This window comes from Cynocephalus volans, chromosome 13 (genome assembly GCF_027409185.1).
Source record: "Cynocephalus volans isolate mCynVol1 chromosome 13, mCynVol1.pri, whole genome shotgun sequence".
Classification (NCBI taxonomy): Eukaryota; Metazoa; Chordata; class Mammalia; order Dermoptera; family Cynocephalidae; genus Cynocephalus; species Cynocephalus volans.
In genome coordinates, this window is record NC_084472.1 from 21,471,947 (window position 1) to 21,495,934 (window position 23,988).

The 23,988-nt window shown below is 37.4% G+C and overlaps 1 protein-coding gene across 1 annotated transcript in view; it reads right to left on the reverse strand.

Annotated features, from left to right (window-relative positions):
* Positions 1–23,430, reverse strand: part of ZNF521 (zinc finger protein 521) — a 155,838-nt gene extending 132,408 nt beyond the window's left edge. Inside the window, exon 1 of the mRNA XM_063077154.1 lies at positions 20,443–23,430. Within this exon, the coding sequence (XP_062933224.1) occupies positions 20,443–23,355 (2,913 nt within the window). The 5' untranslated portion in view covers positions 23,356–23,430. The remainder of the gene's footprint in view (positions 1–20,442) is intronic.
* Between the last annotated feature and the right edge of the window lie 558 nt (positions 23,431–23,988).

The following is a 23,988-nucleotide window of genomic DNA, read 5'->3' on the forward strand; positions in this document are numbered from 1 at the left end:
AACCATATTAAAATTGCCTTCAACGAGAATCCACTCATTTAGATTTTATGACAATTAACAAGGATTAAACAAGTGTTTGTTATGTAAGGCTTTAAAAATTAAAAGCATAAAGAATATCACAAGTTGGCGACAGGGTCGAGAGGATGGGAACTAGGAGATAAGACCATGCAAAAGAGTTCAAGCTAGCTAGGGAAGAAATGCTGTTTTCAAGGACTATCACAATATACACTACCATTCCAAGAATGAATATATTAATTACAAATGAAATATATATTTAAGATCAGTAGCACCTTTACTTGGCAGTATTTTGTTGGCAAGCAAATAGATATTATACGTGAGTGAAAGTAGTAAGCTAGCAGCTTTCCACAAATACTATTCAATAACTCAGACATTTTACTAATTTAACCTGGTCATTTTCCAAGTAATTCTGAACTAGTATGAAAATAAGTCACTGAACAGAGAGGAACAAATGGCTGAAATGAAATGAAAGCTAATGATGAAAAGCTTGCCCAAATAATTCATTGAAAAATGCAAGTATCAATATTCTTTTGTGTATTCCTCTGTAGTTAAAATAAGGACATTATTTTCTTACAGATGTGGTTAATGTCCTGAGATGAAGACTTATGTAGCACTTTACACAATTCCTGGTACATGGTATGGCCTCAGTAACCAAGAGATATTAAACATGATTCCTAAACTCAAGGGGTTACATTACAATCGGGGAAAGAAAGACCCAAGCATTAAACTATTATAAATATTTTGCCCAAATAACATGGCAAAGCAGTTCAGGACCAAGTGCCTAGGTTAGTTAGTTACGGTGAAGAAAAGACACGTAAAACACATCAGGTAGTGACAGATTAACATGGTCTGGAAGAATCAGAGAAAATTCTCTGGGAGAGGTAATACTTGATCTAAGGTTTTGAAATTAAAACTGTTACAAAGTGTCTATTACATGCCAGGAAAGTTGCTGATAGCCTGGGTAGGTGGGAGTATTGGGCGAATGAGGAAAGCAATTCAGAACAGAAGCAGAGTTTAAAAAGTTTGCTTATGGCCAAGTAAATGACTGGACAGAAAAAAGAGGAGAAAGACAAAAATCCAGTTAAAAATGAACCTGGACAAATATATTTGTTTTAAATGACTCAGTTACAACTTTTTACAGTATGAGGGAAGAAAAAATATTTATTTAAGCTACTTATTTTTACCAATAAAATCCAAAACTCCATGAAGACATAAATTTAAGCTAATACTAACTTTGAAGTCAAGGAGTAAAAAAGTCAAACCATTTTTTTAAAGATTCTCTTTGAATATTAGATAAAATAGCATTAAAATATTTTATTTCTAAAGGTATTGTCAATAGTCAAAAACCAAAAAATAATTGAGTCTTCAGAAAAATCTGACAATATTCATTAAAAAACAAAACCCAGTGTTAAAGATACAGTCATTTCCATGGATTACACCAAACGAATCTTATGGAAGAAATTTATTACCTTGACTCAACAATGAAGAATCATTTTTTTAAAGTTCAAAACTAAAAGGAAAGAAGGAACAATGAAGAATCAGTTTTTAAGTTTAAAATTGTCTCCTAACAAATTTCCATTAAAATTTGTCTATGCACTTGAACTTGAAGTCTAACATCAAAAATTGAAATTATCCTAAGTTTCCTGTGGAGAGAGATGCTTTATTAGGCTTACTTATTTACCTCCACTCCCCTGTTTCTCCTGATTCACATTTTTTAGTTTCTTCCAAGAGACCTCACTTATCTCCCTCCCTGCACAGGCAACTGAGACTCTCCGCTTAAGATATCTTCACCTAAATGATCTGCTTTCATGTCATGGGTTCAGTTGCTATTTATTTCTATGCCATGGCAAATGCACCTGAATCAAATCTCCTATAGTGTTGTCCATATAATAGACAGTCAATAAATTTTGTTTACTGACTGCCCAATGGACAATTTAATGGGTCATCCTATATCCATCACCTTCATTTATAAGGTACTACCTAGGACTGGTCTATTTCTGCCTGTAAAAGCTCCGTAACAACCACCTTACAGGGCACGAGAAGTCAGTGAATTAGAACAGGCTGAGCCACACAGACTAAATCAATGCTGTAGTACAGGTAAAAAAAAAAAAAATCAAAAATCACCAGAGCATGTGCTAATTCTTTTTGAGTTAGGACAGGGAATTTGCTTCTAGTTACTCACAGCTATAATATTTTGTTAGTTCCTAGTTTGAAGAGATTTATGATTGACAGTAAATTCCAGTTAACTTCCTGCATTGACTGTTTTATAAACATTCATGTCATTGGAGAAAGATAAAAAAAAAAAAAATTGGGGGTGGGGAAAAAAGGTTTAAATAATGACTTTTATAAATAGAAATCTGAGGAGGAAAGGAAGAAGAAAAACTCTTTGGCTTATACCAAATTAAGGTCTATTTTCCTCATTAATTATCCCAATCATATACTGATTGGTTTCATCCTAGAAAGCACTGAAACTTCCCTTCTGTCTCACTGTTGCCAAAATGAGGAAATGTGGCTGGTAGATGTCGAGGATACACAGCTGCAGAGACGAAGGGGCAGATAGATCAAGCAGTAGGCTGCACCACCATTAAACTGCATCCAATGTCAAGGTTTGGATCCCTGTATTCACCAACCACCAAAATATAAATAAATTTAAAAAAATAAAAAATGAATAAATTGCATCTATGTCCATAGAAATGCAGTCCTGAGGTTTAGTAGTACAATTTACAATCCCACCCCACCATAAAGCAGGAGGTTTTGACGTGGAAAACAAATATTTTAGAATTCATTAAGAAATATTTTCTTAAGTGTATAATTTCTGCCCTAAAAGCAAGTTGAAAAATTAATATTTAGGCTTATTAACTCTTTATGCATACTTTATACTATTTAATAAAGAATCATCATAAATGTCAAAAGGATAACATAGAGAAGAGTTTTATATTAAATCATAAAAGTTTCTTTTTGATTCTTTTATAGTTTATTATACGTTGTATCAGAATTATTTCAATAAAACTAATCTATCTCCTAATGGGCTCTATGCTCTTTAGCAGTATGGTAAAGGGTTCAGTCTTCCATCTTGTATCCACTGCAATACTTAATTATTTAGATGTAATAAATTAATACATGTATGATTCATACCTGTTCACAGTAAGATAAAAATCTTTGCTGCTTCCCATTTCTCCTACAAAGCCTTCTGCAGATTCTTAGTTTTTCTTTGTTTATATTCCTACTCTATCCTTCCAGCTATTCTTCTGTCAAAGGGACACTTCATGTTCTAGCAGTTTTGTGTCTTATCTACACAATGTACTCCCTCTTAATTTGTTCATTTCGGTTACTGATGGATGCATGCACCCAAATCACCTTTGTCCTTTATCACTTTTATCTCCATTGAGACATATTTCACGTCCTCCTCTCTTAGCAGTTCTTATTCTGCTTCTCTCTTTCTCCCTATTTTCATTCTGGGTTGTCTTCTCTCATCCATCCCTTCCACTTGAACAGCTTTCCTACTGAGGCATGTCAGACCACCCTTCACTTCTAGTTCAAATTGCTTCTAAAACCCACCTGCTTCAAAAAGCTTGTTAGCAATTACACCCACACAATGCTGTGGATGCTGACTTGATTGTTCCTGTTGTTTGTACTCTTAGACAGGAAGTTTTTCAGGATAGAGGTGTGTTTGCTTCACATTATCTATTCAAAAACATGCTGTGCAATTATTACAACGTATATACATGTACAGGAAGCAGGGTTCCTTTCACCCCTTGATTTAACTGAAATTATCTGGATTTTTCCAAATGCTTCCTCACTCATCATTCCAAAAACATCTTTTCAAAGAATAGGAAAAAATGTACTCAGATTCTTCGTATTTCCAAAAGTAAGAGTACAAGCTTACATAGAGTATCGTGGAGTTTGGGAACTGAAAGGGACAAGTGAATTCACCAATTTCAAATTTAATCATAGACAATGAAACTGGGGTCCAGAGAGATAAAGTGACCCTGCCTGTGATGCACAGGAAGTGACCAACACAGCAAGCCTAGGACTCCAGGCTGCCATGAACACATCCACATGTATATAGAGCAGTGGCACATTTATAGAAAAGAACCGCTATTGCCATGTTGGCTTTCCATCATATTTACAACCTATCAAGTCTCCTCTGGGCACTAGGCTACAGGACCACTTGCCACTTCTTGCTACTAACTGCTGCCTTCTTTGAGGAGTTTCATTTCTCAGCCTATACTTCAGCACAGAATTTACTGTATTATACTCAGAGCATCTAGTCACATTAGTCTAAGGTTTCCTGTCATTTGAGAGAAAATGTCTTCTCTCTCTCTTCACCTCCTGTACTTAGCACGCTGCCTGTCAGAGAGCATGTAGGGAGGAGTGCATGAACTATACAGAAGTGAATCGACGTGGGCTTCTTGTAAGTACACCTAAGAGTAAATGCTGTCCGAGAAACTTATTGGTGGGAACCAGACTCCTGCCACCAAACATACCTATTTTTTGCATCACACAGATAAGATCTCCTAGTCCCCCTTCAGATTATTTCAGAAAAATTAAACTACAGGCCTGAAAAAGTTCTGCATAACCATGATTAATATTATATCTTATAAAGCCAAAAATTTTCCATATAAAAATGTCCAGGAATATCATCTGGGAAAATATGGGGTCCTTTCCTAGCTGGGCTTCACTTTCTTGAGAACATTCTTCCACAGTATATGAATGAGGATTAACATGCTAAGAAAAGGATAATATCAAATTTGACATCTTCAAGGCATGCACCATTTTTTTTTCTTTAGATTTTCTTTAGAAGTTCAGGTGACAAACTAGTCATTCTTTTAAAAGACATTTGGGAATATCATTCTTCAATATCCTTACTGGACATTTAGAATATTACTATTGCTAATCCTGCCAACTCTTCACCATCTTAATATACGCATGATTCACTCTTTGAGGATATATTTGATTTTTGTAGGTTTAATTCTTTACTGAGAGAAACATAAAACAATGTCTATGTGTTTGCCTGTGTGTGCCCAGTGCCTATGCACAATGCTGCCACACATCTGAAACTCATTAACTGTTGAATGAATGAAAAAACTAGACTTAAATTAAACTAAATAGTGTAAGGTGCCTGTTTTGGAATGACTTAAATTTGATATAACAAAATTATATCAACCCAGACCCAGTTATGGTGCTACAATAATCTGTTTTCCACCAAAACTATTTCAATTTTCCGTTCCTAGTGGGTATAGATATTAAACTAGAGGGTATCCTGCCAGTTTTTCAGGTATCCTATGTGGTCGTTTAGTCCTTCCTCCCTTCCACCCACCTTCCCTCTTTCCTTTTTTCTGTTCCTCCACTTTTTAAAAAAAAAAATAATAATCTTTACTAAACATGTGGTCACTACCCATAATTAAATTCTCCATTTCTGGACATTTCTTTATTGAGAGCTTTTATGAGAGCTCATTTGTTTGCTTCCTTACTGTCAAAGCCAAACTTACAAATTCCCAAGACAATCCTTAGAACTATCTTAAAATGAGTTAACATCCAGCTTTGTCAAGTTAGCTTTATCAATGCCACTTCAACTTCTAAATCATGGTGTATCTTTGCTTTGAAATCTTTCCCAATTCCTCACTTAATAGTACTAAAAAAAGTTTCTGTCCTTAAAATAAATCAAAGTTATACATCTAAATTATAAATCCTGTCCAAAAAAGTAAGAAAATTTTCACCACTTTTTTCCCCTAGAATGCAAATACTTTATATTTGATCCATAGAGAATACTGCCAATAGATTTTAGGCAAATAAATAATAGCCCTTTAAAATTAGCTCTCTCTCAAACTATTCACTTGCTTCCTGGACTTAGGAAAAAAACAATTCTAATTTTGGTGTTCACTTATGATACCTTGTATGTACAATTTTTACTTGACTTAAATGTTATTTCCCTGAGATTTTTTGTTCCCTGCTCTCCATATGTTTCAATCTAATAATGCTATTAAGCATTTTTCCTTTCTTACCTATGATTACATTTTCCACCTATGTACTCATCTATTTCATATTTTTCTACCTTTTATATTTATTGTCGCCTGACGCTATCTCTGACCTCAAAGCAAATAAAGTAATATTTAATTTTTGTGGTCTTTGTACTCTCTTTGTTCCTTGGTTCTCATTGCCTCTAGGTTTGATTTTAATATTTAATTATGTTTTTCTACTTCATCAACTTTGTGGAAGTATCACTTATTTAGATGCATTTTGACTGAATAAGCCATAGTCCTAGCATTAGATAAAATCATTCTATATTATAATGATACATTAATTGAAACACATTATATAAATAAATTATATGTGTGCATACACACATAGAGATATATGTAGACTTATAAATAGGTATTACCTAAGTCATCTTCCACACACAAAATTTGTAGGATGCTTCATGTTTACCAAGAACTTTCAGGTATGCATACATCATCTGCTGTTCATGGTAACTTTATAAAGTAGGCAAAGTACGTATTATGCACATTTGAGCAATGAAGAAACTGAAGGAAGGACTAGCTAAGACCCCACAGCTGATTCTATCAACTGTTATTCGAACCCATTTTTTTTTCTAAGTACAATCTTTTCCTCTGCTATATTATGCTGCATAGCCTTAAACTCCCCATACCCATAGCAGCAATCTCTCTACAACAAAAACTTTACAGATTCAGTTGAAGGCTTGCTTATGTAATACAATGTTTAATTCAATAAAATAAATTATTTGCCTTGATATGGGGATTTACAGGGTTTCACCTGTCACTCGATCTCTTTATGATGTGAATTGCATAGTACATTACATACTTAGAGGTGTCTTATGTTCTATTAATGTGTGCTTCTAAGAAACCGTATGGTTATTTAGTTTTTAGAAAAATGTTTCCTTATTTGTTTCCTCTTCCATATATTTTAATCACAAAGTTTCAATTATTTACAAGTGTTTACTAAGAACCTAGGACATACAAGTCCCTCTTCTCAGACCCACGGAGGACCCCAAGCCAAGCCCTGCCCGCCCCTCTCTCCGGCTCTCCAGCCTGCTGCCCCTACTCCTTCCCTTGTTCACTTGCTCCAGCCACGCCAGCCCTTGCTGTTCCTCAAGCTCGCCTGGCACTGCACCCTCAGCACTTGAGCTCTGTTAGTTCTCTCCCATTTGTTGGTTTTTCATGCAGACATGTGAAAAGCTCATTCCTGCGCGGTTATTTGTTCTGTCACCTATACTACCTTAGCACTGCACCAGCGCTTCTATTGTGGCACATACTTCATTATTCTTTATATCATATGTAGTGTTATACCTTAATTTTTCCCTAGTAAACTACCAGGCTTCAAGGGCTGTATTGGGGAGAAAGGCACATATCCAAATAACTATATTTGTAAGAGGGTACTTTGGAAAGTTCAGGGAAAGATGTGTATTATCTTTTACTTCTATTTTTCCTTGTATAAAGCCCCTCCTCTTTGCAAGCCAGATAGCCCCATGCCTTGTACACAGCCGGAATTAATAGGTCTGTGATCTTAAATTGAAGTACCGAAAGAGAAATAAAAAATTTAATGCTACAAGTTAATGTTCCCCAAAGTGTAAGATATGCACCACCTTAAGTATAATGCATGGATACTGCTCTAATTACACAAAGGAAAACAGTTTACTGAGATGCTGATATGTCTTTAATACCTTGACAACACTTGATAAGCTTACTTGTAACAATGAAAGACAGGCTACAGCCTTTTGCAGGTATGAGAATATAGCTAGAATTTTTAAAACATTATTTTGTATTCATTATATTAGTATTATATTTATCTTCTACTTCTGGTGAGTTATAGTGATTGCAAACATATGGTTCTGAATATTTTTGGTTTTTATGTTAAATATTAAATACTTATAACAAGTATTTATAACATAGGTAATGTATAAAGAGTAACTATTTAACAAACACCTGTATGCCCGGCCCGTTTGGCTTCCTATGCGGCGCTCCTAGGCAATCCACTATTCTCTGTCTGAATTTGCATTTCTCTTACTACTAATGAGGATAAATATTTTTACATGTTTACTGGAACTTCCTGCTTCCTGTTTGTGAATTGCCTGTTCCTGTTAATTTCTCATTTTTCTTATTTGATGGTTTGTGTTTTTTTCCTATTGATTTGTGGCTGTTTCTTATGTGTTTTGGAAACCAGTAATTTTTCCAGTTATATGTGTTAGAAATATGTTTTATCATCTTGTATCTTTTTTTTTCCTCACTGTATGGTAACTTTTGATAAGCTGAAGTTATTTTTTTTAATGTAGATGAACATATCACATCATTTTATTTGTGATTTATATTGTGTGGTCTTGTTTACAAAATCATTTTCTAGCCTAAGGTCATAAAAATGTTCTATTTTTTTCCTAAACGTTTATGGTTTTGCTTTTCACACATTGATGACTTTAAAACACCTGGAACTAAGTTCTTATACAGGCAAGTAGGGATGCAATTTTATTTTCTTCCATATAAATAATGAATTGAAGACTCCATCCATTCCCCCACTGATGTGCAAAGATAGTTCTATCCTGTACTGAGTATCTATACGTGTGATATTTCTTTTGAGTAATCTCTATTTGGTTCTATGGACTAATACCACACCATCCTAATTACTGCAAATTTATTATAAATTGAATAATTTATAATTTGTCATTAGAAAGACAAATCCTCCTCTGTTCATTCTTTTCTTTCAAGAGTATCTTTGCTGTTCTTAACCATTCATTCTTCCATACAAAGTTTGGAATCTGCTTATCAAGTTCCAAAAAATAAAAATAAAAAAACATTTTAAAACTTGTTAAAATTTCATTGGAATAGCATTGAATCTAAAGACCAATTTAGGGATAACTGACAACTTTATAGTATTGAGTCTTCTTATACATGAACAAGTTACATCTGATCATCCACTTAGGTCTTTTGGAAAATCTTTCAATAATGCTTTATTGTTTCCTTCATAAACGTCTTGTACATTTCATAAGATTTATTTCTAAGTACCTCATTTTTGAGCCTATTATAAATGGGATTATTTTTAAATTTGTATTTTTTGCTTTTGGCTGGTGAATAAAAATCCAATTGACTTAAATGAGTTGGGACCCAGAAACTTTGTTAAAGTTTTCTTATAATAATATGTCTTTAGGCTCTTTGGGTATTATTTTATATGCAAACATATAACCTGCATATGACAGTTTAATGTGTTTTCAATTTCTATGCTACCTTTTTTTATAATTAAGTTCATTTTAATTTTAACTTGGTTGGTTGGTTAGTTTACACAGCAAACCTAATCAGTGATTTTAATTATAAAATATTAATTGCATTAAAATTCCTGCACTAATTATGTTTCCTGAAGATAGTATTTTAAACAGTATTTATTAGGTTAAGAAAATTCCTGCCTATTCCTAGTTTAGTGTTCTTTTTTGGTCATGAAAGTATGTTGAATATAGTTTTTCTGCAACTCTTGAGATAAACATATGAATTATCTCCTTTGATCTGTTAATGTGGTAATTGAAATTATTTAATTTTCAAAGTGAGATTGAACCCACCTTGCATACTTATATAAACCCATCTTAATTGTAACATATAGTTTTTTTATGTAGTGAACCTAATTTATTAATATTTTGTTCAAAATTTTAAATGTGAAATCATGAGTAAAATTGGCCTAGATTTTTCATTTTTACTATTTTTGTTTGGTTTTAATATCAAGATTATTCTGGATTCATTAAATGAATTGGAGTGTTCTCTTTTTGTATTTCTGCCACAGCTTTAAAATTATGTGGATGTTTAGGAGAACTCACTTTGAAAGCCATCTGTGTCTGATATTCTCTTTGTGGGAAGATTTTCAACAACTTATTAAATTATTTAATATTTACAAAATTGTAATACTTTTTTTTTTGAGCCAGTTTTGGTAACTTATTCTAAGAATATTTTCATATAACTGAAATTCACTAGCTAGTAGCATAAAATTATTTACAGTATTTTCTTATTCTTTTTTATCTTGTGCATTTAGTATTTTGTGTAAAATTTTAATTGAGAAATAACATACATATAGTGAATTGCAGTAACCTTAAGCATATTGCTTGGTGAAATTTTACTATGTATGCATCAGTGAAACCATCACATACAGCAAAATATGAAACACTTCCAGTTCCCAGAAGATTCATTCCTACTCCTTCCCAGTTGATACCATTCCAGAACTAAGCAATCTGAAATTGATCATCATAGATTAATTTTGCCCATTCTTTAACTTCACACGAATGGTGTTATGTGGCTGTATGTGCCTAGTTCCTTTTTGTTTTTTTTTTTTTTTAGCATTATGTATCTGAGTCATCCAGGCTGTTGTACAGCAGTAGTTCATTCTTCTTTATTGCTTCTTTATTCCAGTGTATGAGTGGGATAAATTCATACCATTATATAAATGTACATATTCATCCTATTTTGACAGACATTTTGCTCGATTCCAGTTGGAAGCTTATATGCATAAAGCTTCCATGTTTATTCTTGTTCATAACTTACAGTAAACATATGCACTCATTTCTCTTAGAAATAAACCTAGGAGTAGAATTGATTGACATAAAGTAGGCTGACATAGCTGCTCTTCAACTTATGATGGGGTTACATCCTGATAAACACATCATAAGTTAAAAATATCATTAAGTCAAAAATGCATTTACTACCCTGACAAACCCATAGGAAAGCTGAAAGTCATAAGTTGAACCATTGTAAGTTGGGACCACTTGTATTTAAATTTGGTATATACTGTCCAACAGCGTTTCAAAGCAGCTGTACAAAATTATACTCCCACTAGTAATTTTACTTATTTTTGGTCCTTTTTACTGATTAATCTCAGCAGAAGTTTGTACATTTTGTTAGACTTTTCAAAAAGCTAACTTTTTACTTTTTTGGCTTCCTGGTTGTTTGTTTCTTTGTTTTCCATTCATTATTTTTGCTCTTAGCTTTATTGTTTTCTTCCTATTTTTTATGGGCTTATTTTGTTGTTCTGTTCCTAATGCCTTAGGCTGGATGTTTAATCCATTAATAGAATGTTTTTGTTATTTTCTAACATTTTTATTTTCTAATAACTTTCCTTCTAAGTAGTTTATTTCTCACAGGTTTTGAAATGTAATTATCTTTTGGTTATGAGCATTTTTAATTTCTATTTTATGCCCTGTTTATTCCATGTATGTTTTTAACTTTAAAATTTATGGTGTTTTTAAAAGATACCATTTTCATTTATAATTTATTTGTATTATAATCAGAGAATGTGATTTGTGTTATCATCAACATTTAAATTCATTGAGACTTGCTTTATGACAGGAAGAGAGTAAAGGATACCAGTTGAGGTTTCCAGTTAGATTCAGCCTGGAGAAAGGATGCAGAAGATGCAAATAGAAGGGACAATACAAAAGAAGAATCAATAGCACCCTGAAATTGGTTGACCCAACAGGTTACGAGAATGGAGAACATATAGGAAACATAAAGTTCCATGCAAGAATGACCAAAAGAAAAATGAAACACCAAACAAAATGGGAGAGAAAGGAAATTATGATTTAATTTAATTAAAGGGCTAGAAAATGTCCAACTGGTAGTGTCAAAAGAGGAGCTGAAAATCTAAGACTGGGAATTAAACAGAGGTTGAAAATTGAAACTTGTTATTTTGCTCATCTCTGTGAGATGATAATTAGGCAACAGAAAATGGGGATGAGGGGAAGAGAATAGCAGATGAAAAATAGAACCTTTAGAAAAGCACATATTTAAAAGGCAAACAAGGTAAAAAGGTGAAAAAAAGGTATAAATAAAGGTAACCAGCTATTCAGCCTTTTTCAAAGCCTTTGGCATGGTTCTGCTATTTAGGCTGTTAAATTTCTAGGAAAACAAAGTACATGTAGTAGAAACTACATCCACATCATGTGGTACTTGGAGCAATAGAGTAATAAGAGATCCAGAATGTAGTTTTTGGTTTTCTTTCGTTTTTCAAAATCACCTTGAATACACGTTTACTAATCTCCATCTTGATACAATTTCAGCTCAAAACATAAAAAGCTCCTCCTAGACAGAGTTCTATAACCGCAGAGGATGATTCCAAACTCTTTTGGCTTAGGATGTCAAAGAACAAATATCACATACAATCCAAGATTCATGGCTGTGTACAAAGACATTTCTATTTCTGAATTTTATATTCATGTTTTCCATATGGATAACACCAGCAAAAAGTCCAGAACTGGAAGTAAGTTCAGAAACTCTAGGGATGGTAGATGCAGTAAATTCAACGTGTGGGGCAATGATCAATACAAGGTAACCATAGGACTGGGGACAAAGACTGGATGCCAGGCAGCTGTTTTCATGTCCACACCCTGATATTTATGCCAGGGTTGTTAACTCCCCGTCCTATTACTTTGTAGATGCCAAACAAATATTGAACACAACAATAAATCTGGAAGGCAGATTGGACTTGGCAAAGCAATTCAGTCTATTTCAATAACGTCACGTATCTTATAAATTTATTTGGTCATGTAAATTTTCTACATAATTTTAAAATACTGTGTATTTAGAGGGAGCTTAACTCATTTACTTTTGCTCTTTGCATATTTAACTTTGCAAAACTCAGCATCAGCAATTTGAAATACAAAAACGTTAAAAGTTTTTTTCTCATCCTCTTATGGAAATTTTTATTATATATAACAATACATGAGAACTCTGGAACGAGTAGGTCCTGAATTATCACCATGTGCACTTTCATTTTCAATATAAGAACCATGAAGAAGGAATATTGATTCTAAGACACTTAAAATGAATCTTCATATTCAGGATGAATTTTGAATTGTTAGAAACTTCAAGCTGTTTTGCTTATTTTAATATTTTTAGATCAAACCTAACTTTAAAGCATTTAAGTACTTTTGCACAAAATGACCTATACCCCTATGTGTTAGTTACAAAATGTACCTACAGATAAGATGGAATGTACACACTATTTATGTTACTTCGGGATACTTAAACTATATTGATTTATTCAGCTAACGTTTACTGAGCCCTTATGATAAATGGATAGGTATTCAAAGGTGAGAAAGGGAAAGAAGGAAATAAGCAAGAAACAAATATGACAATTTTAAAAGAAAATCCTAAGGGGGAGACCAACTTCAGTAAAATTTCCAGAGGATGTCCACCTGACAGATGAGGAAGAACCAGTGGGGCAGAGAGACAGGTTGAGAAGGGCAGCCCAACCGAGGAAGTGACAGGTGTGGGGGGTCAGAGGTCAACCCCTGCTCAGGAAGCTGGGCACAGCACATGCGGAAGAGGCCCTGGAAGGGAGAACAGTCTGCAACAGCCAGTTTGTGCATGGCCTCCTGAGCTGGTGAGATATCGAAATTTATCTGAGGAAATGAGAAGCCATTAAAGAATTTAAGTGACATCATTTAATGTACGTGTCTACACTTCCAACTGCAGCATGACGAATGGATTGGAAGGAGGCAGAAGATGGAGAAGAGAAATCCATTAGGAGGCTACTGCAGTCTCCAGGCAAGAGATGACTGCAGCCCAGACCAAGACGATGGCTTTGGGGGTGGAGAGAAGTGGATATTTGAAGATACTTGTTGGAGGTGGAATCAATAGTGCTTAATGGATTGGATGTGGGGAACGAGGGAAAGGCAGGAATCAGGAATGACCTCCAGCTTTCTTGCTTGGGTAATTGGGTATATGGTTTACTTTTGTAAAGTGATGGAAGTCTAGAAGAAGATCGGTTTCAGGAGAGAGAATCAAGAGTTAAGTGTGTACAGAGGACACTTGATATATCTAAAAGATATAAATGGAAAAGTCAAGCTGTGTATAGAACACTGTGACATAAACTAAGAGGAGACCTCAGCTAGAAATATAAATTTCGGAATTCTTAGCATTGAGATAGACCCTCATGAATGGACAAGCTACCCAGTTAGAGAGGAGACAGAGAGGGGAAAGAGGGCCAAGGGTAAGCCTCAAAGAATTCCTGCACTTTTAGAACAGGCTCAGAAGGAAAAGCCTCGAAAGGCAAAATAGGAAGAAAGCCCAGACAGGGAAGGCCATGCAGTCAGAAAGGGGCATGTCAAGGAAAAAGCTGTCCCCTCTGCCCAATGCTACAGAGAAGGTGAGGACAGAGAGACTCTCTCTCCAATGTGGAGACCACTGGCAACTTTGGCAGGAACAATTACAACCTCTGTAGGAAAGCAGGCCTCAAGGAGGAATGGGTTCAAACAGCAGAACTGCACGTGCTCACAATATCTACGACAGAATTTCAAAGACGATGAAGCAACATGTTGAGTCCAAATGGGGTAAAAAAAGGAATAGTGATCTTATAGTTAATACACACCTTCTAGGTTCCAGTCACTGTGCCAGGGGGTTCCTGAAAGAAAAAAGCCAGGTGGCCAGCTGTCCTGCCACACATGAGGAGAGACTCTGGGAAGGCAGACGCAGTCTCCATGTCCCCAATGCATTGAGGCTCTTGCCTGCTGTGAGCCTGGCACTGTCACAGGTAATAGGAATATAAGTTCTTGCTCCAAGGAATTCACAAGAGGAAAAGAGACATGTAAACAAATAGTCATAAAGCAAATTAGCAATTTTTAAATGGTCTTTACTACATATCACACACACGGAGCATCTAAGAGGTAGGGAGACATTGGGTGGGAAGTCAGGCTCACTGGAGGCCTTCTAGAACAGCTGATCTCCAAAGCAAGGGTAAGCCGCACAGCCTCCTGGAAGGTGGAGGAGAGTCGAGAGGAGAGAGATTATTTGGGTAGAAGAGACAGGACAGCCTTAGCAAGCCACAGAGGCAATATGTCATGTATGGGTCAATTAAAGTGCTTCCAATTATAGAATAAGATGGGGGTAAGGAAAGGAAGGGAAAATTTATTCAGGGGCCAAAACCTGATGGGTCCTGTATTTTACAAAAAAAGGACCATTATATTAACCTATGGGGATGGCAGTGCAGAGCACCTAAAATGTTCGAATAGGAAGGGACATGCTATACAGATTTGTGTTTTAGATTTTTCTGGCAGCTGTGTCGAGGGGAATTTGAAAATGATAAGACTAAAGTCAGAGGTACCGATTATGAGGCTGCTTCAATAGTTTAGTGAAAAATGATCAGAGATTGAACTTGGAATATTGGTAAGGGTATGGAAAGAGGGGTTGATTCAAAAAATACATTTGAGCTGATATCGAGATGGCTTGATGTCCAAATGATGTGGAGAAAAAGGAGGGGACTGAAAAGATCAATGGATCCACAAGTGAAATAGAAAAATACAAGGAAAAAAAGCATGTTTAGAGAAAAGACAATGAGTTCAATTTTGGACTCGCTGAATTTGAAGTTCATTGGAACATGTGAGTGAATATGTCCAACACGCAGCTGGGTACATGAGTCTGAAGCTCAGTGGAAAGATTTGAGACTGGGATACTTTTTTTTTTTTTGACCGGTAAGGGGATCACGACCCTTGGCTCAGTGTTGTCTGCACCACGCTCAGCCAGTGAGTGCACCGGCCATCCTATATAGGATCTGAACCCGTGGCCTCGGGGCTACCAGTGCGGCACTCTCCCGAGTGAGCCACGGGGCCGGCCCCAGAAATACCATTTTTTAAAATTAGCTTCATTGAAGAGTAAAACAGAAATAATTCCCATAAAAATAATTCATTAATTTTACATCTCCTGGGTATTGACAAATGTGTACAGTCATATAATCTCTTGTGCAATCAAGATACGGAAAACTTCCATCAGCCCCAAAAGCTCCCTCCTGTCCCTGGAAGGCACTATTGGGAGAGTCACAGTTAAAGCTATGCAAGTGGATGAAGCTATGTGGAGGGGGCCTGCAGGGTAAGGGCAGCAACGGGAACCAGTGACTTACAGGAATGGCCAAGGGCAGAGAGGCTATCGAACATTCCCAGAAGTGTGAAGGGAACCAGGAAGGAAGGCAGAGGATCACTAAAAAGAGAATGTCCAACAATGACAGGTACTTGGTGACAATAGTAACTAATATATATATATATATACACACACACACATATTTTCTTTAAAGTGAATTGCAGTGGTCAATTAGGCAAGTAGAGACCTCAGAGAAGTCAGTCGCAGTAATGTGATAGAAGCAGTGGGCAGAGGAAGTGAGAGGAGAAAAGACAGCAATACCAAGAGGATTTTGTGAATGTGACAGGGCTCAGACTACAGATAGAGGAAAGTGCATCTTGACTTATAAAAAAGAATCTTGAACCTAGAGTTAGAAACCTGGGTTCTTGCCTCTTGTCTCCCACTTCCTAGCTGTGTGATCTTAGACAAACTTTAATTTATCTATTTCCTTGTCTGTAAAGTAAGGTGGCTGAATCAGATGGTCTCCCTAGTCCCTCCTGGTTTTGATTCTGGGACAGGTGCATGTTTCACACAACATGAAGATAATGGTAACCCTTGAGAGAGCAATTTCAATGGACTGATGGGGATGGTGGGAGTTGAAATGTGAGTAAACAGTCCCTCGGAAAAGCCTGACTGTGAAGCATCCCAGAAAAATGGAGGCAAAAGGATGCATGCTCCCAATATGTAGCACAGAACTTCAAAGTCACAAGACATAATTTTGAGGTCTAGACTGGACAGAACCCGACCAGACAGCCACGCCAGTGTCGATGAACTCCAGAAGAAGAACATTCTTTCAACACATGGTAAATGTCAGTAATTCTGCGAGGTCCTTCAATGGGTGGAAAAAGTTAGATGGCCAGGGTTCTTCCTGTCTCAAATTAACTCTACCATTTATGGAATCATTGTAGGTTATGCAGAAATGTATATCATGCTCAGCCATTCAGGAGCAAAGGAAAATGAATAGATTTCCCCAAAATATTTTATTCAAAACAGTCTCCCCAGAAAATTTAAATTAATCACCTTAGGATTTTGGCACAAAGAAAATGTTTCTCACAAATTCAGAAAGTATTAAGCAGAATAAACAGTATTCAAATTCAGATCTTGTCTTCAACTCCAAATCTCTCCATCACATGGCAGCAGCCTACCATTACCCTTCTTTGAGGCTCACGTGCCCTGTCTTTCATTCATTTTTTGATTGTATGGTTTTACATAGTACTTATCCTTCCTTAGGTTTATATTTAAAATTAAATCCCTTTTAATTAGGTAAACTAGTCTCAATCAAATAACATTCTTTTCAGTCTTTGAAAAAGAAACATGCAAGTGTCTACTGATATCCTTGTTTGACCATAAGTCATGGTCCAGAGAAATCTAATCTTGCTCTTGACAATATCTATGTGTCCAAGTTTTATTATCTCCTGTGGTCTTCTTTTCTCTTTTGAAGTCTCAATCCTCAGCAAAAAGAAGAGATGAAAATACCATCTGTATTGCTAAGTCCTTCAATTCCTACCTAGAACATCTAAGTCAATAGACATACACATTGCATTTCTTTTTGTGATAAAATTTATTTCCACACAATAAACCTGTCTTTAGACAAAGAATTATATATTATATAGTAACTTTTTTTAATTTTGCAAAAAAATTACATATTGCTCATAATGAAAAGTCACAGAAGTTTAATGTGGTTAACAAAGAATGTAAACAAGGAAATATTTATTGTATGTCTTTTCCCTGCTGATATTATTTTTAGGCTTCTTTTTGGAAAACTCCATGTATGCATAGATAATTTTCTATGTCAATCCAAATAACATGGTCTGCTTTATGTTTTTAACTGTAGAGGATATCACATAAAAGTTGATGACTTTAATGTAGTGAATAAAAATGGTAATAGTAATGATAAAAATGTTGAACAAATTAGTGAACTTTTAAGGTACAAAGGAAATATTCACAACTAAATCCTGGTATCTGGTCAATTAAGGACATCACCGCAAGCTCTTATTAATAAGGTTTAATAGAGCGGTACCTTCTACATAAAAAGTCACTTTTGACCCTTAATAGCTAGGTGCTATTGTAAGACTTTAAAAAGACAAGTATTTTTAAAAGTATTTTAAATATTATCTGATGTAAACGCAAGATATAGATAAGCTTTCTAATTATCATTAAGATATTTGGTATAATTAAAGACTGGACAATGCCTTAAGGATAAATTGTCCTAACCAAGTAACTCTAACCAAATTAAGGTATAAATTCTATTCATATGTCCTCCTTCATTTTTGAAATATTCCCCCTCAAATGATATTATAATATATAGCAATTCATAAATACCAGAAAATGTATACCATGAACAGATAAGAAAAAAGGCACATGCCTTCTTGTAAACAATATACAAAGAAACAAAAGTCTGCTTTTGCTTGATTTGAAACACATCAACACTACCACAATCACACACAAACACACACACCAATATAGTCATTTTAAATCACCTTTACACACTAATTTAATAAAACATGAATATGCAAACTCCTCTAGGTATGTTAAGCATCACAAAATTTTTTTAAAAAGGAGAGCAGTAAGTTTCTGCATGAGTATTTTAAGAATTCTCATTCAAAAAGAAGACATTTGGGGGACAATTGCAGAAATTTGAATAGGGTCCTCTTAGAGATGGTATTGTGGATTTATCTAATTGCTTATTTTGCTAATTTAATTATGTTGCTAAGGATATTATGGTTAAATAAGAAATCCTTAATCTTAGGACATGTCACAATATCTGCAACTTACTTTAAAATCAACCAGAGGTGGCTCAGGTTGATTTTAAAAAAAAAGGCAAAAAGGGACATATACAGAGAGAGAGAGAGAGAGAGAGAGAGAGAGAAAAGATGCAACAAAATGCTCCTATCTGGTAAATCTAGGATGTGAATACAGAAACACACACACATGTTCATTGTGTTGTTCCTCTAACTTTTCTAAATGTGTAAACGTTTGAAATAAAAAGTTAGAGCAAATAATTCATTTATATGATTATAAGTACAGTTGACCCTCTGCATCTACAGGTTCCACATCCTCTAATTCAACCAACTGTGGATCAAACATACTTGGGGGAAAAACAGAATCAACAATAAAAAATAATACAAATAAAACCAATAGAGTATAACAACTATTTACGTAGCATTTACATTGTATAAGTAATCTAGAGAGGATTTAAAGACTACTGGCAGATGTATATAGGTTATATGCAAATACTAGGCCATTTTATACGAGGAAGTTGACCAATCGCAGATTTTCGGAATCCGTGGAAGGTCCTGGAACCAATCACCCCCAGATACAGAGGGACGACCATACTAAAATTTGTTTCAAAAGAAACTATTTGATCCAACATGTGAGACATGAGTCATTATCAAGACGATATTCTTCCAGCTGTCTTTATCAGTTTGAAAGGATTTCATTTATTTAAATGGGAGAAAAGTGCAGATTCACTTGGAGAGGGGAGAAGGGAGAGCAGCTTCAAAGTTTGGGAGTTTGCCTGTGACACAGATGCCACATTTTGCAAGGATGGGCTCTGCATCAGCCTGCTCAGCTCTCCCCTGCCAGCTGACTGATGGCTATCTGCAGGGGGACGCAGGGGGCCCCCCAAGAGGGTTTGAGTGTAGAGACGAGATAAGGAAAATGCAGTGATCCCAGACCGAGGGGAGAAGGATCTCCCTGGGGTTCTCATTTGGATGGATCTCCAGATAGGGGCAAGTGGGGAAGTGTAAAGCACTATTAGAAACCAGATGATAAAGCATCAAGGAATTATATGAAAATGAGCCATCCTCTGCTCAGCTTCTAGGTATGATGACTTAGAAAACTACTTCACCTTAAATGAACTTGTTTCTTGTACTCATTGTAGCAAAGAAAACATAAAATGACTCTGAAACTAAGGGGTAAAAACCCATTAATTTTGAAGCCCACAGAGTGAAGATTCAGGGATAGTACTTATAAACAGAACAATGGGCGTCTGGTGTGTAATAAATGGAGGGGCTTTTTAAAAATCCTGTTGTGAGAAAGTATTCTCCTCACTACCCAGAAGACAAAGAAAAAGAGTAAGTGTTGACAACACAGTATTAAAAAAGCCACGTCTACCCAATTTATTATCCACAAATATATAGTCTTTTTAATTTGCTGTAAGCCAGCACATTGGCTCATAGTGTCTTACTTTTGTGTCATTATCTCTCTGCCATACACACAAGTCATAGCTGGGGGATTTCAACTCGTGATGAAGCTAGGCTGAGATTCCAGATCTCAGTGGTGTTGGCATGAGTGCTGGTCTCTTCAGTCATAGAGAAGACAATATCCTAGGGAGACTGGAATTAGTCCTATTTTGCACCATTCAAGCCAGAATGTTGCTTCTCAAGAAGCAAGTAATTGCTAGCTAATGGCTATGGGGCAAAAAACCACTGCATTTCAATCTACGCATCTCCTGGCACATGACAACACACAAAGCTGTGGAAAGTGTCAACATAAAGTGGGGACAGTCTCTTGAGGAGGTTAAAGAGCAAACATAAAAAAGGCAAGTTACCTCATCCGACTGGGAGGGACTGATTCTGGGCATTGGTGATACTTGTGGAGTTTTCAACTGTGTGCTGTTGCTGTCTGGCACAAGCTCTCGGTGGACAGTCTGGATGTGGTTCTGGAGTTCACTTTCAGACTCAAATTTAACGTTGCAGCTAGAGCAGCGTGTCTTCAGTCCTCCTGCCTTGCCTTTACCCTCAATGGCACTCAGATTCTCATTCTGGCCCAAGCCTGGTCTATTTGTGCCGGGAGGGATGTTGATGCCTGGGCTACTGCTCTTACTGAGATTCACGCAGCCAGCACACAGACCATATGGCAGGCCATTGATGTCAAGTTTCACCAGATCTTGCTTGGAACGGAATTCTTTGAGGCAAGATGCGCACTTGTACAGTTTTTGGACGTGCTGGCCACGCCCTGTGGTCTGGACTGCAGAACCATTCCCTGTCTTTTGCATGTGGAATGTCCCATGGATTTTGAGTTCCAAGGTGGAGGTCACTGTCTGCATGCACACCACGCAGCGGAATCCCGTCAGGGAATTCCTCAAGTCAGGGTGCATCTGGCAATGCTCTAAAAACTCCTCTTCACTCTGGAGAGGCATCTTGCAAATCCGGCAGTTTCCAGTATCGAGACTCTTACTATGTGTGACTTTGTGTTCAGTAAGAGTTAAAAGGGAGGGAAACCGCTCTCCGCAAATAGGGCACATGTAGTGTTTGACAGGGCCTAGGTGCGTCTGCATATGTTCACGGAGGCCATTTTCGGAGAAGAAGGTTCGAGAGCACACATTACACTTGTAATTCCCTTTAATGAGCTCAGCTTTCTTCTTTACAATGGCACTTTCCCCAGGTCTGATGTTGTGGTCTCGGAGCTGGTGATTCTGCAGCAAAGTTTCCATAGTGTAGGCTGCTCCACAAATGTCACACCCATACATAGGCTCAGAGGTGTCAACATCTTCTTCACTCCCATCATGACTGTTGTGGGATTCCTGGCTATTGGTAAGCAAGGTCTGCAGCTCCACTTCCTCTTTCTGCACTTGCTCGGAAGCTCCATTTGTTCCACAGTTGGGTGTCTTGGTTTCAAACACACAGTGCTTTTCCCGTAAGTGTTTCTCTAGCAAAATGATCGCGTGGAAGGCTTTGCTGCAGAACTTGCAGTTATACTTCTTGCTGTGAGTGGTGATGTGGCACTGGAGCTCCACCTCGGTGCCGAAGGACTCGCCACAGAAAATGCACTTGTGCACTTTCCCTTGGTTTTCCAGGTGGTTGTGTTTCACGTGGAGCTGCAAGTCAGTCTCGTTGCGGAAGTCCCAGTTGCAGGATGTGCACCTGTAGACTTTCTTTTCATTACTGTGCTTCACAGCCAAGTGGAGCTGAATGGAGACTTTTGAGTCAAAGACCTCTTGGCAGAGGGTGCAGCGGAAGAAGACAAAGGTATGCATGTCCAGCAGGTGTTTCTGGAGGTCATCCACGGATGTGAACTGCTTGTCACAGCTCTCACAGATGTAATACGTTGAGGTGATCATAAAGTGAATGGTAACATGCTTCAACAAGGACTCTTGGTTGGGGAATTCCTTGTTGCACTGAGGACAGGTCAATTTCGGAAGCACAGTGTCGAGATGAGTTTTTAGGTGAGTCTGAAAGCTATCTAGGGACGTGTACTTAGCACCACACTGGTTACAGATATATTCTCCGGCTGGACGCGCAGGGGCACCTCCCACTGCCTGCATCATCTTAAGAGATGTCTGCTCTATGGCCACAGGAGATAGGGGGCTCAAGGCCCTGGATTTCTTCCCATTGTGAATATAATTCAGGGCCAAGGGAATGTTTTTATGATTCTCTTTGATATGTTTGTTCAGTTTAAGAACGCTGTTGAATATTGGTGAATTCGTACAATAAGAGCAAGAATAGACTTCTACTACTGGTTCTTTTGGAGTCCCAAGCACTGGTGACCCAAACCGGGAGCCACTGAGGTCACAATGGACCTGTCTTATATGCTCTTCAAGGGAAGAGTCAGTGAGAAACCCCATATAGCAGTGGGGACAAAAGAATGCATTGCTATCCTTAGCTGCAGGGTTTGCAAATCCATGAGAGCATCGGATATGTTCCTGAAGAGTGTTGAGGTCGTTGACAACTTCGGAGCAGAAGTTGCACTGGTAGACTATGGCGGGAATGGCAGAAACAATCAGACCTGGGTCCTGAGCTTCATGCACTTGCTTAAGATGTTCATTTAGATTATAGAGTGAGGGCAACACCTCCAAGCAATACTGACAAATATGGGCCTGTTCTGGCTTATCTAAATGCATAGTTTTCAGGTGAATCTGCAGAACTGCAAGACTTGAAAATAACTGCTTGTTGCAGTAAATACAGCTGTAGGTAACTTTCGCTTGTTTACCCGAGGGGCCGGTCATGTCAGGGGTTTGCTGAGCAGCCCTCTTCCTGCCTCGACTCTTTGGGATGGGTGGGGCAGCTTCCACCATCGTGGAGCTGTCCACTGAGAGGTTGGAATCTGGAGTCGTGCTGGACACGGAGGTATAGCCCACCGTGACCAGGGAAGGGCTGTTGCTGTGATTGCATGACTCTGCTTGCTGGTGACTGTCCATGTGGCTGTACAGTTCCTCAACTGTGTGGAAACTCTCAGAACAAATGCTACATGAGTTCTTCTTTTCCCCACCATGCACCTGCTCCATGTGGTTCATCAGAGGGGTCTCCTCTACAAAGAGCTCATGGCAGTAGACACACTGGAGGGCGGCTCGATCCTCATTGGGGGAGCATTCGGGGTGGCACTCTGCAATGTGCTTCTGGAGGTCCTCTGGAAAGTCGAAGCCTTCCTCACACTGACTGCACTTCTGAGTGTCCTTCATCTTCCAGTCCTCCAGCCTGGAACCAGCCTGGGAACCATCTTTGTTCCGCTCGTGAACCTGCATGTGTCCGTGTAAGGAACTAGAGGACAGGAACCCACGGCGACAAATGGCACATTTATATGGCTTGTTGGACGTGTGAGTCTTTAAGTGGATCTTCAAGTGATCACTTCTGGAGAATGCAGCATCACACTCACTGCAGTGGTACTTCTTGTCACCGGTGTGGAGTTTTATATGGCGATCTCGGCTCCGCTTGTGTTTGAACAGCCTGCTGCAGTAGGTGCATTTGAAAGGCAGTTTGTCACTGTGACTCTGCTCATGGTGCTTTAGGTAGCTGAGGCGGCTAAATGATTTGTCACAGAATTGACATGGGTATGGAAGTCCAGGGCCACCTTCTTCCTCTCCAAAATCGCAACCTTCTCCATGGCTAGGGGAAGTCTGGTCCTTGCTAGAAGGTGAGGAAGCTGGCCAAGAGCAACTGGGATCATCTTCAACATCAACGCCATCTGCAATGAGAAACAATGGGACATGTCATTTTCCATGCTGAATATCCAAGAGCGAGTTATTGTACCATTTCAACAGGCACACACGGTTGAACCATTGTGAACCTTTCAGGAAGAAAAAAATGGAAGAGAGAATATCTGAGCGAGACATTTTCAAATCTGAGCCCAAACCTTTTATTCTACATTTACCTTTTAC